The sequence below is a fragment of the Mobula hypostoma genome, chromosome 2 (assembly GCF_963921235.1).
Source record: "Mobula hypostoma chromosome 2, sMobHyp1.1, whole genome shotgun sequence".
NCBI classification, from domain to species: Eukaryota; Metazoa; Chordata; class Chondrichthyes; order Myliobatiformes; family Myliobatidae; genus Mobula; species Mobula hypostoma.
Window position 1 is genome coordinate 199,446,973 of NC_086098.1, and position 18,537 is coordinate 199,465,509.

Here is an 18,537-nt window from a genome sequence, read left to right on the forward strand (position 1 = left end):
CAGAAGGCAAAGAGTGGTTGTAGCCAGGTCATATTCTGCATGGAGATTGGTGACCAGTGGCGTGCCTCAGGGATCTGTTCTGGGACCCCTACTCTTCGTGATTTTCATAAATGACCTGGATGAGGAAGTGGACGGATGGGTTAGTAAGTTTGCTGATGACACAAAGGTTGGAGTTGTTGTGGATAGTGTGGAGGGCTGTCAGAGGTTACAGTGGGACATTGATAGGATGCAAAACTGGGCTGAGAAGTGGCGGATGAAGTTCAACCCAATTAAGTGTGAAGTGGTGCATTCTGGTAGGTCAAATATGATGGCAGAATATAGTATTAGTGGTAAGACTCTTGGCAGTGTGGAGGATCAGAAGGATCTTGGAGTCCGAGTCCATAGGACACTCAAAGCTGCAGCGCAGGTTGACTCTGTGGTTAAGAAGGCATATGGTCCATTGGCCTTCATCAATCGTGGGATTGAGTTTTGGAGCAGAGGGGTAATGTTGCAGCTATATAGGACCCTGGTCAGACCCCACTAGGAGTACTGTACTCAGTTCTAGTTGCCTCACTAAAGGAAGCATGTGGAAGCCGTAGAAAGGGTGCAGAGGAGATTTACAAGGATGTTGCCTGGATTGGGGAGCATGCCTTATGAGAACAGGTTGAGTGAACTCGGCCTTATCTCCTTGGAGCGACAGAGGATGAGAGGTGACCTGATAGAGGTGTACAAGATGATGAGAGGCATTGATCATGTGGATAGTCAGAGGCTTTTCCCCAGGGCTGAAATGGCTATCACGAGAGGGTACAGTTTTAAGGTGCTTGGAAGTAGGTACAGAGGAGATGTCAGGGGTAAGTTTTTTACGTAGAGAGTGGTGAGTGCGTGGAGTGGACTGCCAGCGACAGTGGTGGAGGCGGAAATGATAGGGTCTTTTATGAGGGGACAGGTATACGGAGCTTAGAAAAATAGAGGGCTCTGGTTAACCCTAGGAAATTTCTAAGGTAAGGACATGTTCGGCACAGCTTTGTGGGCCAAAGAGCCTGTATTGTGCTGTAGGTTTTATAAATTTAACATAGCTTCACCATGATCTTCCAGTAACCCTAGAAATAAATAATTAGAGACACAAGTGATCGCAGATGCTGGAATCTGGAGCAACAGGAAAAAAAATGCACACTGGTGGAAGTCAATGGGTCCAGCAGCATATTTGCGGAGAGAGAAATTGTCGATTTCCCATAATTAACCTGCAATACCGCTTCTAATGACTACAGATGTGCTTCCAGTTGCTCTTTTATTCCATTTTTAAAAATTTCAATAGTGTTGATGATATTTCCACTTTTTCCTACTAATGTGGATGACCAGCTTTATCCATGCTTAAACTTAAGTACTACCCAACTGTCCGGTCAGCAAGTCATCTAAATGTTTATGAAACACGCGGTGTCGGGGTCGAGATACGTTTCTACCAAAGGAGGTGTAAGGAGGTGCTCTTTCCCTCCGCCAGCCTGCAGGTCACCCTTAGGCAAGGTGTAGCCAGCTAAGCGCCCCCCGCCCCCGGCCCCCCGTGCAAGGGGAAAGCGTATTGATAGTGGCTGGGATCAGCCGTCTTGTAAAGACACCAGCCAGGAGAAGGTAATTTCAAACCACTTCTGTGGAAAAAATTGCCAAGAACAATCATGGTTATGGAAAGACCATTGTCCCCCACGTCATACGTCATGGCACATAACCAACCAACGAACGAAATACTAGCTGAAGTATTTGAAGATATTGACATCTGGCTAACCTCTTAAAATTAATTTTACTTGATGTGTTCGCTCCACGGGTCACTGTAGACTCGGAGAAGGATGCTCGTTTTTACAAATACTCCAGATATTTGCGTTTATAAACATTCCATCCGGTTTGCCTACTTACCTGGGGACTGACATATCTGTCGAAACTTATTCTTCTGAAAAGTGTAAACATTGTAAATATTTAAATACATGATGGAATTATTCAATTTGTATTATTGGAATGTTTTGACATTCTAATGTGGATAGAGCTTCTGGCATTCTATATATAAGTTCTTAACTTTAACACATTGTTTGACTTTAGCGGTTTTCTCAGTCTTATTTCGGATTTGCAATTGATTGGAAACAAACTTCGTCGGGACACTTTTCCTTGAGAGTTGTGTAAGAGTTAATATGGAGTAGGTACGTCACCAAGGGGCTGATCCACGCTCAGTATCTTTTCATGACACACCCCTGAAATTCGCAGTTATAATTTATAATCTGACTGAACATTTTGGATATAAACTACTCTTCAGTGTGTGTGGGCTGTACCATCGATAAAGGAGCGGCGAAGGGCGGATGTGATCTGGCAGAACTCCCGTTGTGAAGGGAAAACCAGGTATTTGTTTCTGCAGCATCAGAAGTGTGATGCCGCAGGTCGAGCCTCCCTTTGCTCAGTATATTCTTCCCCCGTGAAAAGTCTATGAATTTAAATACAGGGGGCTGTGTATAGCACCGGTCCATACTTTATCAACGCCAAAAGATTCAAAGAATATTTTAAATGACAGTTTTGAAGATGTGTGATCTAAAAACAAAAATATTTACCGTGATTCAATCTTGGGTTTCTATGTTTCTTTCAGCCAAGTTTCGTTGAGACACAGATAAGCACAGGTAAAGTGCAGGAGTGGTTTATTCCCGATATTTCAATATTTGAGTACTGGAACTGAACTTCATATCATACCTGTTTCGCGGTTCAGCCTCGAAGGTTTGATCTCAAACGCCTGCAAACAAATCTTTGCAAGTTTCATATGTGTGGCTTTAAATTTATTCTCATTAATAGTAAACATTTTACCTTGACCAAGTATGGACCGGTGCTTTACGCAGCCCCCTGTATCTCAATCACAATTAAGAGTAGTTTAATAAGTCTGTTCCAATCTTTTCTGCATCACAGCTGTGTGAGTGCTTCTCAGTACTGTTATCTAGTTAGAACTAATAAATTCCTAGGCATCACTAAATTTGATTTATTTTGCTTAACTAAGAGACAAACTACATTAATAGAGAAATGGTAACCTTTATTTATTCAGTTGTTTTCCATTTTTCTATTTTCTATTTATGATTTTTAATTTAAATTTTTAATTTTTACTATTTTTAATATTTTTAATACTTAATGTTTGTAATCTAGGGAGTGGGAAGCGCAGAATCAAATATCGCTGTGATGATTGTATGTTCTAGTATCAATTGTTAGGCGACAATAAAGTATAAAGTATAAAGTTTATTGAAATACAGATTGGAATAGGCTCTTCCAGCCCTTCCATCCAGTAAATCCCCAATTTAATCCTAGCCTAATCACAGGACAATTTACAGTGGCCAATTAACCTACCAACTGGTACATCTTTGGACTGTGGGAGGAAACCGGTGTACCCAGAGGAAACCCATGTGTTCATGGGGAGAACGTACAAGCTCCTTACAGGCGGTGCCAGGAATTGAACCTAGGTCTCCTGTACTGTAAAGTGTTGAGCTTACTACTATGCTACTGTGCTGCCATGGTAATAATTTCTTTATTATATAGAGATTATGGACTGGTGAAAATTTAGACTTATTGCAAATCGATTAAGGAACCCATCTGACAAGATGCTGCAGATGCTGAAAGCTGGAGCACAAACAATTGGCTTGTGGATCTCAATGGGTTGAGCAGCATCTGTGAGAAACATAGAAACGTAGTCATTTCCTTTCTTTCCACAGATACTGCTTCATCCATTGAGCTTTTCCAGCATACAGATCATTTTGCTTAATGGAAAAAAAGACACCTTTTCTAACTGTAACTTTGCTATCACTGAGATTTTTTTGTGACTGCTTTTAGGCAATGCAGGAATAGCTACACATCCAGATGTGACCCTCTCTGAAAGAAGGTCCAGTTTCAGTTTGACTTGTTACTGCTTTGACAGAGGGCAAATTTCATGATCACTGATGGCAATATAGCTCTAATTGTTGAAGTTGCAGTAGATGCAAGGATGCTTCATGTTGGAATGGAACCATAAAATATTCCCAAATTACATGACACTTTACTTACACTCCAATTCTGTGGCATCTGAATTCGCTGAGGAAGCCACTGTTTGATCCTCATAATTTGCCACAGAAAGCACCAAAGGAGCTTGGATGGAGCAGGGAAATGGAGAGAGTTGGTGCACGCCTTTCGTTATTTTCTTTAGACTTCTGCATGCTCCCTTGGGGATTTGGGGGCTTAGAGTGTCCTCTGGCAAGCCAGCTTCCCTTTTTGATTGGTCCTGGTCAAGGATTTCCATGAATCTGTCAGATTATTTTTTGAGGTTTTGATTACGTACTTGAGTCACTTCTTCAATACTCATGTTAACCTCTTACTTCGATGGAACATAGAACACTGTAATACCATCAAGGACTGTTCCCTGCTTCCCTAACAACAAACTATGGGTCACCAGTATTCTCAACCACAAGAGACAGGGGGGAATTGAAACGTGCAGAGGGAACTAAAGGAGAAGATCAATGTGACTAAAGTGGAATACAGGAGAGAACTGGAGAACAAGCTTGGGCAGAGTAGTAGACGGGAGGTGTGGAAAGACATGAAGAACATCACTGGCTTCAATCAGCCTAGCTGTAAAGCCTCAGAATGCAGTTGTGAATGGGCTAATGAGTTAAACCAGTTCTTCAGTGGGTTTGACAATTGCCTGTTCACACCTTTTTTAGCACACCAGTCCAGGTGCCAAGGCACCCAATGCTACCTCAGTACCAATACCTCTCCTCCTCCCTCCTCCCCCTGCCCCATTTCAACATGTGGATGAACAACACAGGCTACCACTGTCTATATCCCCTTCTTGTCCCATGCCTCCACTACCAACTGCTATCGTCCCAATCTTCACCTCCCCAGCACCCAACATCCACCAACTCTCCAGTCATTATGGACTCACCTTCACTACTGAGCAGGTAAGAAGAGTTCTGGAGAAACTCAGACATGGCAAAAGACTGAGACCAGATGGTGTGAACTGCAAGGTCCTGATGGAGTGTGCTGAGCACGTTTCTCCACCACATTTTCAATCTCCGTCTCGGCCTGGAAAGTGTCCCGACAGTGTGGAAAGCATAATGTGTGGTCCCAGTACCCAGGAAAGTCTTGAATGACTGCCTTCCAGTGGTCCTGACCTCACACATCATGAAGACCCTAGAGAGGTTGGTCCTGGCTCACCTCTGATCCCTGGTCAGATCAGCCTTGCAGTTTGCATACCAGGAGCATGCTGGAATCAATGATGCTGTCATCTACCTGCTGAACGAAGCCTACTCCAATTTAGATAAGCAGGGCAGCACTGTGAGGATCATGTTATTTTGATTTCTCAAGTGCCTTCAATAGCGTAAAGCCTTCACTGCAGGGGGAAAAGCTTCATTCAATGCAGATTGGCACTTCCATTGTATCCCGGATAACGGACTACCTGAATGGCAGAGCTCAGTTTGTGCAGCTTCAGAGCTGTGTGTCAGCTAGTGCTCCTTGTGTGACCTCCTGTATTCCAGTGAGACCATTTCCCCGAGCATCTGCCCTGCTGACTTCCTCCAGCATTCAGTGTGTGTTGCTTTGACAGGAAGACACCCATTATTTGCACTCCACACTAGAGAAAAATACCACTGAGCAAGTTATGAGCTAATGATTATCTTCTGTACTGAGATATTCCATCATGATGATTTAAATCCATACTACTTTTCATTCAGATATTTGTCAACTTCTTTATTATGTAAGTTTGACTTTGGCACTCTTTTATACATACGAGGGGTGATTGATAAGTTCGCGGCCTAAGGTAGAAGGAGTCAGTTTTAGAAAACCTAGTACATTTATTTTTCAACATAGTCCCCTCCTACATTTACGCACTTAGTTCAGCGGTTGTGGAGCATACGGATCTTGGACCTCCAGAAAATGTCCACAGCAGGTTTGTGGCCTAAGGTAGAAGGAGATGACTTATACAACTCTGGTTACATGCACATGCATTTAATATCTCATCTCCTTCTACCTTAGGCCACAGACTTATCAATCACCCATGCTGTGGACACTTTCTGGAGGTCCAAGTTCCGTATGCTCCACGACCGCTGGACTAAGTGTGTAAATATAGGATGGGACTATGTTGAAAAATAAATGTGCTAGGTTTTCTAAAATTGATTCCTACCTTAGGCCATGAACTTATCAATCACCCCTCATATATATTGAATTAAGAGGCACTTGCTGGAACATGCTGTATTTGGAATCAGTAACTTTGGCTTGCCAGTTTATATCTGAGCATCTATGTAGAATGCTTTTAAAGTTGGTCATTTTCTTAAAGTAACTATGCTGCCCACCTTGCAGATATACTTCCGTGACTATCATAAATCAAATACCCATTTGCATTGCAAAAGCTGAGATGTAATGTCTGCACAGGTGCCTGGAGAGGTTGTGAGTGTGAGGAACAGGACTGTTGAACATTCCCTTGCCTGCTATAAAACAATCAACATGAATGATGGCTTTAGGGAAGTGTTCCTATAATAAAAGAACAAAAGGTTTTCGTGACTGCACTACAAACAGTTGATGTCATGATCCGTGCTATTTATGCATGTTAACCTGTCAAGGTTATTGGTAAATCACCTTTCTCCAAAATCAGTTCATTTTAAAACAATCTTCAACCAGTGACAATGCCCTAGGGTTATGGTTCTGTTAGTGACAGCTGACAAATAACTGTGGGAGACTTAGAGAAGATTGTAGTTATTCTTTCTCCACTTGCAATACTTATACTTTCTGATGGGTGACTTTGATTATTCAACCCTGGTTCAGCCTAGGACTATGGATAATCATCATGGTGTCTGAGTACAAATCAGCTTTCCTCATCAGTACCACACAGTAATAAGGCAGTGCTATCTACGCGAAATAGGAATACATGTTGATTGTATAGATGCAGGATGAGAGCCATAGTTTTCCTTTTATTTTCAAGAGAAGATAAAACAAACGGTTAACTCCAACACAGGGCATCAATCAATATAGGGGAGGGCTAATTTAAATTAAAACAATCAGTTTGGAGAAAGTTGGGATCTTTTCATAACGTTTTCAATTTGCTTCAATCCATCCAAACTGATTTCATTGTTAATATCTTTGTAACCACACTCCAATCGATACAGTATATTCAATTCTATCTGAAATGTGACTATCACGTAAACATTAGCTTGTGAGATTTTACTGTAAATGTGAACTCTTTAGATTCTTGTCAACAGTCAGATCTCTCTACGAGTACGCAAAACTTAGCACAATCAGGTACCTAAGTTTTAAAAATTCCTTTACATGATTAATAGTATTGCTTGACTACAACACTTGTTTTGGTACTGATTTTTTACAATGAAGTTAATGGAAAAAATAAATCTGTCACTGATAATACCAGTGCATTTGTTTATGTTGTGGTATGAATCAAATCTGCTCTTGCATTGGATACCACATGGATGCAAGGGACGACTGTCCCTGAATAGACATAATAAATGCAAATTTATGAACATTTAGATGAGATTAGTATGGATAGATTGCTGATGCTCAGCATAGACATGGTGGGATGAAGGGCCTGCTTCTGGATTGTGTGACTCAATAATTATGAGAATATAATAAGCAGAAGCAGGAATAAACCACTCAGCCCAGAGCCCTGCTCCCCATTTAAAACAATTGTGGCTGACCCCGCTTCCTCAGCACTTCTCTGCCACTGTTCCCCAAACTCCTGGATAGCAAAAAATGTATCGGTCTTTTAATACATATCTAATAGCCCTCCACAGTTAGAATCCCACTGATTCAGAACAATCCCGATGAAGGTTCTTGCTGACTTCAGCCTCAAACTATTTGGTCCCTTATCCGAATCGTTTGGCTAGAGTAAAAAATGTTAAGAGGAAGGGGAGAGGGGAAAGTTTAAGAGAAATGTGCTGCACATGTTTTTAGTTTAAGCTGATTTTTAACTGCATGGCACTATTTTGATTTGGAATTGTGTGAAGAAATTTCCAGGGCTTGGAAAATGTTTTAATCTGTTGCTGAGGGTCCTGCATAACTAAAACTATACTGCAAATCAATTACACTGGATCTCACACCCATGTCCCCTGAGTTGAACTCCTCAATCACTGAAAAACTGATTTCAGTTAAAACAGAAATATAATCCATTTTCTGCAGATTAAAAGAAAACCATACAATATGTAAGTATTCATGAATCAATAACAGAAACTTAAATGAGTATTAGTATAAGACCAGTACTTGAAAGCTTGATTGAGTGTCTAGAGCATCAAAGCTCATGATTATATTAGAGAGAATTAAGATGTTTATTGACTATTGTGAAAGAGTAATCGGAAAGAGTGTACTGGAGAGATCTCTTCAGCCTAGCATCTTGAAGGAGATGGGAGAGAAACCATTTTTGATGCTTATTAATAAGTTGCATTATAGATATAAACTGAGAAATGAAAGGAAGTATAAAGGGGGGCATGTTTTGTTTCCTGCTTGTAATTTAAAGGTTTGCATGTTTTGGGGTTTATTGGATAATGAGAAATAAATTATTAATGGTGTGAATGTTAACATGTTACTTAGTGTTTGCCACATGATTACAATGGAAAGCATATCCTTAATGTGGCCGTTGATATATAAAGTACAAAATATCACATAGCTAAATTCTTTTTATGTCTCTTATTTGGTTTGCAATCTTTTAATTTTATCAATAATCTTATCAATAGGCATATTTGCCCCATTTCACCAAAAGCTTTAATGTACTGAAGCATCCCAGGGCATTTTCCACTTTCAGGTTGGATCTGAGCAAAAGGAAATTGTCCTTGAAGAAATACTTGTAACAGTTGATGTGGGTTCAAAGGAAGTTTAGAACAGATAGAAAAAGATAGACTGTAGGGGGGGACCAGGAATGAATCAGCACAGTATGATTCAGAGATAGTCGAACACGAGATATTATACATATTGACAAAAGAGTTTCAATTATCTTGGATAATTGAAAGTTCACAATATCTTAGAATTTTCTTCCTTGGGCTCTTAGCATCAATTAATGATGTCTGTACTACTTTGCTTCAGTGTTGCAATGAGATTAGCTCAGATTCAGAGTTCATTTTATCATTGTTTAATTGCGTTGATCTTGCAATCCTTTTGAGAAATCAAAAGTGAAGATAAGAATGAAAATCAGATGGATTAATTTGAAAATTAATTACTGATTTCAGATTAAATGATCTCCCATCAGTTTGTGTGAGTGTTCCTTCATTGATCACTTGTTACTATATACAAAATAACATTATACCTAGGCATCCATCTGAACTGAGTGTTGTGTCAAGTAGAAGTGTAATTCCTGGGAAGGGAAAGCATGAATTCCCAAAGAATTGAAGGTGATGTTTAGGTATCAGGTTTGTTGGGAGGAATTTTGCTGTCTAACATACTCTATAGATAGAATCTAGTTGTTTGGAGTAGCAAAACTGAACTATTTTAACTGATTTTGTTGCTGACCTGGTAGGACTTGCCCAGGTGTTGGAAATTGTGCACAAAACCATAGGCTGCGATTTTGAAGTCCAGGTAAACATGAAAATGTGGACTATGAATTTAGTTACTAAAAGGATGATACATTGCTTGAATGATCTTTTTAACTGAAGCTTATATGTTATCCTAGATTCAAATATACGATCTCATGGGTTTTCTTTTGGAAGGAGAAGAACGAGTGTATCTCCAGTATCACTCAAAGCAACAAACTGAAACAAAACTGATCATTGCTGCATTATTTTTTTTCTGGAATCTTGGAGTACATAACTTGCCTGCCAATCTTTGGCAATGACTATGCCTGAAAAGTATTTTATTTGGAAAATGCACTTTAGGATTGGTGAAAGTGTTATTGTATAGCACTTTATATGTATATACAGTGTACACATGTGTAAAATGTTATTAAGGCAGAAAATGCTGGTTAAACGACATCTGTGGAAAGGAAAACAGAGTTAACACTTCAGTCATAGATTTTTTTTTGTCATAGATTTTTTTTTTGTCAGATACAGTAACTTACAAGCCTAATGTTATTATGAATTTGGCCAGATCTTTCAAAGTTCACTTTTGAAGAATCTTGTACAACCCCAAATGAAGTACATGAAAACTCAACTTGTATGTGAATCCCTTTTGCATTTCATAATGTTTATTTGAATAAATTCATGGTCAATTAAATTAATTCAGTGTTTGTTCCTTTATTTACAGGATTGGTGCTCATTCCTGATTTTGCCATGACTGCACAAAAACACTACATTCTCGCCTTTACAATAGTAGTGCTTCATCTAATCAGTCAAGCGGAGGGACAAGGTATTTATCTTAGATGTATTTGAAGAAAAATTATAGTTAGAATTCACAAACTCAATTTTAATTGTGATTTCCTGAAAGTGTGTGTCTTAATTTTTTTTTCACCAGACTTCTGACCACCCAGGAACTTTAAAACTCTGTGCAGTAATTTCTAACTAAACTATTTATTACACTCCTTGTTTATAACTCTGGGCCATGGGGTATCCACCTCTTAGCTATCTAGCTGTGAGTCTAACACTAAGGCATACCTGCCAGACTACTTCCGGCCACCTGTGTAATGGATACCCTCTTATTTATTTAAGTAAGCCTTGTGTCAAAGAATAGTTACAGCATAGATGGTGTCTATTTGGTCCTTCCAATCCGTATCAACTATTAGCAAGCCAATTCCTTCAATACCATTCTCTCAGTTTTTACCCTGTAGTCCTACAGATCATTCTGTCTCGATCAACCATCCAAGTGCCTTTTGCAGGCATTGGATAATTTTGTTTCTGTGTCAACACAGAGAGTAAACTCTAGTTAACTATAACTTCAGAGCTTTACCCCACATTCTCATTGGATCGTATTTTTCCAAAGTTTTTAGCTACATGTTTTTGAATCATCTCCCCATAGGAATAGTTTCCCTCTATTTACACTATCTGACTTCGCGGACAGCTTACAGAGTCAGATCCTCCACAGATTCAGAGCCCTCTGCCCAACCAGTCTGTGCAACCACAGCACCCACCCAGCTAATCTCAATTTCCTGTGTTTGGCCCATACCCTCTGAGCTCCATCGTTTCTCTATTCTGTTGCATCAGGAAGAACAAACTGTTTAAGCATTAAACCATATTATTGATGTCTTCTAGCAGTGTACGACAATTCTCTCTAAAGTGGGTTTGTACACTCTTAGTTCTGCATCATCTGCAAAATTAAAAAAATTTACTCTACACATCCATATCCAAATCTTTAATACATATTAAGAGCAAAAACCTCAACACCTATTATCACTATTCTCTCCTGTCTGTTAATTTCCTACATGTGCTACTGGTGATCAGCTAATTCCACAGACTTTTAATTATTCTGGGGCATTGTTAAATTAATATAGCTCTTGAAGTCTGTATCCCCATATCCAAGCTTGTATGCATCTGTATGCCATTTTTTCCCCAGGGACCTTCCCTTATAATGAGTAATTTTTATGGTGACTATACCATCACTGGGTCAAGTATTCAAATGGTCAATAGCATAAAATAGTAAAAGTGGTGTACGCATATTTTGTATCAAGATAAGAAGTAGCAGATGTATTGAGTTATTCAGTTATACAGGCAATATCTGTAGAGAAAGAGTTAATATCTTTCTAGTTTCATGGTACATTTTTCATATTGCAGCAATGTAATAGATACATTTTAGTTAAATATTTAAAATATTTTGATTTTTACAAAAATATCCTTTGCATCAGTGCCAGTTGAGCTGAGATTTGTCACAAGAATTATCATATATTTTCAAGGTTTCAAATGAGACAAAACTGAACTTCATGCACCATTAAACACGAGGTCAAATACTGAAAAAGAACTTTTATCTGTTAAATCACCTTTATTGGTTTTATATATAGTTGGCATGAGATTGCAAAGTAGTGCATCCTTTCATTGCCTGTGAGCAAATTCACAGAAAAGTACACTATAGAAATGTAGAGTAGTACACATTGTTCATAATGTTTGAACCCTTATCTGTCATAACTTATTAAACTACGAACATAACTATTTCTAGAAGGGAAGGTCACTTTTAATGAGAGCTTTTAATGAACTCTCCCACTGCCCATTTAGCAATAGCTTTGTGCCATAATAAATCTACAGTATATTAACAACTTTTTAAAACTATATCGTCCAACTTTAAGTTCGTAATTAAATAAAGCATAAATATAGAAAGGTAAGAAGTATAAAAGAAGAGGAATCTGATTAGGTCACTTTAGTTACTGAAGCCTGCTCAGGCCCTATTTCCTCTTTTGTGCCAGCTCTCCATAGCATTCAATTCCCTACTCTTTCAAAAGATTATTTACTGCTTTAAAAACCCTCAGTAATCTAGCCTCCATACCTCCCCCACATGAGAGCTTTACCACCCTCTGTGAGAATAGATTCTGACACAACCCCATCCCTAGTCTGGGAAACAATGCACACTCTTAGAAGTGGAAATGAACTTGCACCTAAAAGATGGGAATCAATGGTCCAAATGCTTGACTATAAATTACTCCCAAATGGCTCCGAGGTGGCCCTATTTTACACACAGCTTTACCTTAGAACAAGAATAGTATCTAAGTCTTAAAGTACCTCACAGCATCTCTTTCTGGTATGATTTTTGGGTCACAGTGAAGAGTTCCAGGAAAAATCTAGTAGAATATCAATTAGGTATTTGCTATTCTGAATGTATTCTTTTTTGGCTATCAGTTCTTCACCAATTTTTGTTTATTAGACAAGCTATCAGATTTTACTAAAATAAACCCAGCAAGTGAAATTTTGAGCTTTGTCCTTTACTTAATTTGTCAGAACCAAATGGTGTAAACCTCGGTGTACATATTCTGTTACAGACAGATGTGACTATCGCCTACAACAAATGTTAGTATCTTATCACTTGAATTATTAAGATGACTGTCAAAGCACTTGGCTAATGATATCGTACTAACAATTGTAGTATGTTAGCACTGAATAGCATCAGTTGTTCATAACTCATATGTAATATTCTTGTGTGCTGTCTGTGCCATTTAATCAAATGACAATTTCAGTATTCAAGAACAGAACAAATGTGTATTTATATGTGCAATATGAACTCTTCTTTGTGGTCTTCACTTTCCATCTGCCATTTAAATGTTTAATGGCTGTTGTGCAGGAAATAAAGAAAATGAGTAGCATTTTTTTTTTGCAAGTACAAAATGTGAGTTATAGTTGTAGATAAAGCAACCGGCAGTTGCTAATTATTCACTCAATTCAGTATTCAGTGCAACAAGGAATACAGCAACAAAGCACTTTTAGATTAACTGACCCAGTGTAAAGCCTTTTTCTCCTTACGATCTCATAACTAATTACCCTTTCATAACTGTATAGCATTGCTACGAGAAATAAATCTAGTAAAGTGTCTTAATATATCTTAAGTAAGTAATAGGAAAGCCTTCTCAGTCAGTTTCACTCGATACACCCTAAGTGGTTTTATTGAACTTACAGTATTATCGTTCCTAAGGAATTGATATTGTTTCTAGTAAGTAGCTATTGTTTCCTTTCGCTCTGTGGCTGGATAGAGTGAATGCACTGTTTCAGTAACAAAAAGATTATACTGGGCAATACTAATTGGGTTCATGAGGACGAAAGCCTTCATCATTGATCCTAAATGTAATTGTCACAGGAAGACCATTTCCAGCATGCAGCTGGTACAGTTAGTATAGATTTAAGATGTCCATTGTAGCGTGCCTCTGTAAAGATGATATTGTTATTAACAGTACCGTATTATACTGAGGAGTTTTAGCTTATTCATTTGATAATGAAGCATCAATGAAATTGAAAATAATGTGTTACTGAAAATGTTGGAACTTGCAGGTCTGTCAGTATGCAATGGGATTTAGGGTAATGTTTGAGATGTTTTTTCAGAAGTAAAATGACAGAATCACTGAAATCATTATTGGTGGCATGCATCAAGATAACTTTTTTCTACCTATACCAGCAAAAATATTGTGCAAAGCTTGTTTCTTCCTTAGCCACTCATTACTTTGTAGGTGAAGTGACCTCATTTGCTTTTATCTAAGTTATTTTAAGATAGAGTTGAAGGTTTTTATCTCCCACAATTTCCCTCATCAAGGACCCCCATCAACCAGGCCATGCTCTCTTCTTGCTACTAAAATCAGGCAAGAGATACAGACGCCTTAGATCCCACACCACTAATTCAGAAACAGTTATTAGCTTGCAACCATCAGGCACATGAACCGACATGGATAACTTCACACACCTCGACTCTGATCAGATTCCACAACCTACAGATTCACTTTCAAGAACGCTACAACTGAAGCTCTCCGCATCATTCATTCATTTGATTGATTGTTTATCTATCTAGTTAATTAACTTGCACAATGTGTCATCTTTTCCACATTGATTGTTTGTCAAGTTTATGCATCGTTTTCTTAATCACAAATTCTTTTGTATTTCTTTATTTTCCTGTAAATCCCTGCAAGAAATGAATCACAATGTAGAATATGATATAATATGTACATAATTGATTATTTACTTTATTAATCATTTGCATTAATCTAATTACTAATCCGTGGAGATTAACATATGTTTATAGATAATATCAAAAACAGCTTGGGTGTGACATTATCAAATTGTTAAATCTATAAGCATTTTCCATAGATTTTAACTTCCGTAGTCACAGGCATAATATGGCTATTATAAAAATAGTTGAAACCAGGGACATAAAGAAATTAAATAGATTTACAGCTGAAATGAATAAAAAGGGTTATGTAAAAAGACAGGCAACACACACAAAGTACTGGAGGAACTCAGCAGGCCAGGCAACATTTATAGAAAAGAGTATAGTCAATGTTGACTATACCCTTTTCCACAATACTTCCTGGCCTGCTGAGTTCCTCCAGTATTTTGTGTGTGTTGCTTGGATTTCCAGCATCTGCAAATTTTCTTTTTTTTTCTTGTTTTTAGAACGTTCTTACAGCATAATTAAGTGCAATAAAATGAGATTTGTTCTTCTTTCCTGCGGCAGGGCAAAATACACCATATTTATTCAGTTTATCTACGTTTATATATTTTGGAGTGTTGCATATTTCATGTCAGTTTAATTGTTGAAATCTAGAGGGGGTTATTATTGATATTTTGTACTGCTTTGAGACACCTAGGGGAATCTGTCATAATACATTCTTCAATTATGGGATTCCAAATTGTTTGATTTCATTGTAATTATCGGAGATTTCTTTTTCCTGTTTGCTGAACCAAAACATTGAAAGAAATGTTCACAAAGTAATAACTATATTATATTTTTAAAATCTTTAATCTACATACACTGCGGGTATATTCTGGACTAGTCCAAACAGTGGTAATAAGGTAGATGGTCTGTTTCTCTATGTGAGATGCGAAAATGAAAAAGGGTTAGTTCATGATTAATTAATCTGACCCTTTGGAAAGAGTGACTATTATATGACAAAATTTACACTAAGTTTGAAAGTGATGTACTTTGGTCAGAGGTTAGAGGTCCAAACATAAACTGCAAGGATCTGTGCTGTGATTTGGCTGTAGTTATTAGGAAAACTGCACTAAAGCTTATGACATTGGCCAGCAGTTAAAGTTTTAATTTTGAAAAATACCCAACAGGAAAAGTGGCTTTTCTCAGGCCAACCAGAGAAATTGTAGTAAGTATTAAGTTGAAGGAAAAAACTTACTATGTTGCCAAAAGTGCAGGCCTGCAGATTAGGAGCATTTTAAAATTCATCAAAGGAGAATTAAGGAATTCATTAAGAATATGAGAGTAAACGGGAAAGAAGCAAAACGTGGGTCACTTACAGACAAAGATGAGAGAGGTTATAATGGGAAAAAGGAAACAGCAGAGAAATCAAAAACATATTTTATACCTATCTTCATGGACAAAATATAAAAAAATCCTTTCAGGAATAGAAGCAGACCAAGACTTGACAAGAATGAAGATCTAAAGGAAATTAGGGATGCTAATGTTTTGAAAGAGGTGGATGTAGAGGTAGTGGCTGAATTGGTTATTATTCTCCAACATTCCCTCAGTCCTGCAAGTGTGACCTTATCTACCTCTGGTAGGGGGTATGGAGAAGAAAGGGAATTGCTGACCTGTTTTCTTAAAGTCATCTGTGGGCAAATATACAATGAAGGATGTAACAGCAGAAGAATAGAATTGACTAGCGACTGCGTAGATTTAATAAGGATAAATAATGTTTAATTGATTTATATGGCAGATGGAATGTAATGTGGAAAAATGTAGGGTCTTGGCCTGAAACGTCGACTGTACCTCTTCCTAGAGATGCTGCCTGGCCTGCTGCGTTTACCAGCAACTTTGATGTGTGTTGCTTGAATTTCCAGCATCTGCAGAATTCCTGTTGTTTGCGTTTTTAAAATGTAGGGTTATTCACTTTGGTGCACAAAATAAAAAACTAGTCTCTTTCAAATGGTGAGAGACAAGAGATCCCTTTGAATAAAGTGATCTAGGTATCCTTGATTGTAAGTCATTGAAAGCTAACACACACACTCAGTAAGCAGTTATTAAGGTAAATGGTATGCTGGCATTTAATTATATAATCAAATCCTCCTGTAGTAAAGATATTGCTCAATAATAATACAGGGCTTGTTAAGATGCATTTGGAATATTATGTCCAGTTTTGATCTTTTTACCCAAAAAGAGAATTTATTTGGCACAAAGGGAAGAGAGTGAAAACAAAGTAGCAAACATGAGAAAATCTGCAGATGCTGGAAATTCAAGCAACACACACAAAATGCTGGTGGAACGCAGCAGGCCAGGCAACATCTATAGGAAGAAGTACAGTCAACATTTCGGGTCGAGATCCTTCATCAGGTCTGACGGAGGAAAGAGATAGTAAGAGATTTGAAAGTGGAAGGGGGAAGGGAAGACCCAAAATGATAGGAGAAGACAGGAGAAGGAGGGATGAAGCTAAGAGCTGGGAAGTTGATTGGCAAAAGGGATACAAGGCTGGAGAAGGGGGAATATCATAGGACGGAAGGCCTTGGAAGAAAGAAAGGGGGAGGGGAGCACCAGAGGAAGATGGAGGACAGGCAAGGAGTTATTGTGAGAGGGAAAGAGAGAAGGAAAAAAATAGGGATGGGGTAAGAAGGGGAGGAGGGGCATTAACGGAAGTTAGAGAAATCAATGTTCATGCCATCAAGTTAGAGGCTACCCAGACGGAATATAAGGTGTTGTTCCTCCAACCTGAGTGTGGCTTCATCTCGACAGTAGAGGAGGCCATGGATTGACATATTGGAATGGGAATGGGACGTGGAATTAAAATGTGTGGACACTGGGAGATCTTGCTTCCTCTGGCAGACAGAACATAGGTGTTCAGCGAAGCGGTCTCCCAGTCTGCGTCGGGTCTCACCAATATATAGAAGGCCGCACTGGGAGCACCAGACACAGTATATCACACCGGCAGACTCACAGGTGAAGTGTTGCCTCACCTGGAAGGACTGTCTGGGGCCCTGAATGGTGGTGAGGGAGGAAGTGTAAGAGCATGTGTAGCACTTGTTCCGCTTACAAGGATAAGTGCCAGGAGGGAGATCGGTGGGAAGGGGTGGGGGGACGAATGGACAAGGCAGTCATGTAAGGAGCGATCCCTGCGGAAAGCAGAAAGTAGGGGGAGGGAAAGATGTGCTTGGTGGTGGGATCCCGTTGGAGGTGGCGGAAGTTACGAAGAATTATATGTTGGACCCGGAGGCTGGTGGGGTGGTAGGTTGAGGACAAGAACCCTATCCCTAGTGGGGTGAGAGCAGATGTGCGTGAAATGGGAGAGATGTGTTTGAGGGCAGAGTTGATGGTGGAGGAAGAGAAGCCCCTTTCTTTAAAAAGGGAAGAACATCTCCTTCTTCCTGGAATGAAAAGCCTCATACTGAGAGCATATGTGGCGGAGATGGAGGAATTGAGAGAAGGGGATGGCATTTTTACAAGTAACAGGGTGGGAAGAGGAATAGTCCAGGTAGCTGTGAGAGTCTGTGGCCTTATAGTAGAGATTAGTAGATAAGCTGTCTCCAGAGATAGAGACAGAAAGATCAAGGAAGGGGAGGGAGGTGTCGGAAATGGACCAGGTAAATTTGAGGGCAGGGTGGAAGTTGGAGGCAAAGTTAATGAAGTCAACGAGCTCAGCATGCGTGCAGGAAACAGCGCCAATGCAGTCATCGATGTAGCGAAGGAAAAGCTCTTAGCTTCATCCCTCCCCTCCTGTCTTCTCCTATAATTTTGGATTTCCCCCTCCCCCTCCCACTTTCAAATCTCTTACTATCTCTTTTTTCCGTCAGTCCCGACGAAGGGTCTTGACCCGAAACGTCGACTGTACTTCTTCCTATAGATGCTGCCTGGCCTGTTGCATTCCACCAGCATTTTGTGTGTATTGCTTGAAAACAAAGTAGATTGGTTCCTGGAATGGTGAATTTTACATGTAAGGAATTATTGAGTAAACTAAGCCCATATTGTCTAGTGTTTAAAAGAATGAGAGATGGTTTCATGGAAACTTACAAAATTCTTACAGGACATGATGTGATGGGT

The 18,537-nt window shown here is 39.1% G+C and overlaps 1 protein-coding gene across 3 annotated transcripts in view; it reads left to right on the forward strand.

Moving 5' to 3' along the window:
• Window positions 1-18,537, forward strand: part of LOC134342801 (collagen alpha-1(XIV) chain-like) — a 193,030-nt gene that overhangs the window by 386 nt on the left and 174,107 nt on the right. For 2 of the 3 annotated variants that reach the window (XM_063041386.1, XM_063041388.1), the window contains exons 1-2: window positions 2,247-2,358; window positions 10,186-10,287. In XM_063041386.1, coding sequence (XP_062897456.1) covers window positions 10,212-10,287 — 76 coding nt within the window. In that variant the 5' untranslated portion in view covers window positions 2,247-2,358; window positions 10,186-10,211. Of the gene's footprint in view, window positions 1-2,246; window positions 2,359-10,185; window positions 10,288-18,537 lie in introns of those variants that run through there. The other variant, XM_063041387.1, reaches the window with a different exon arrangement.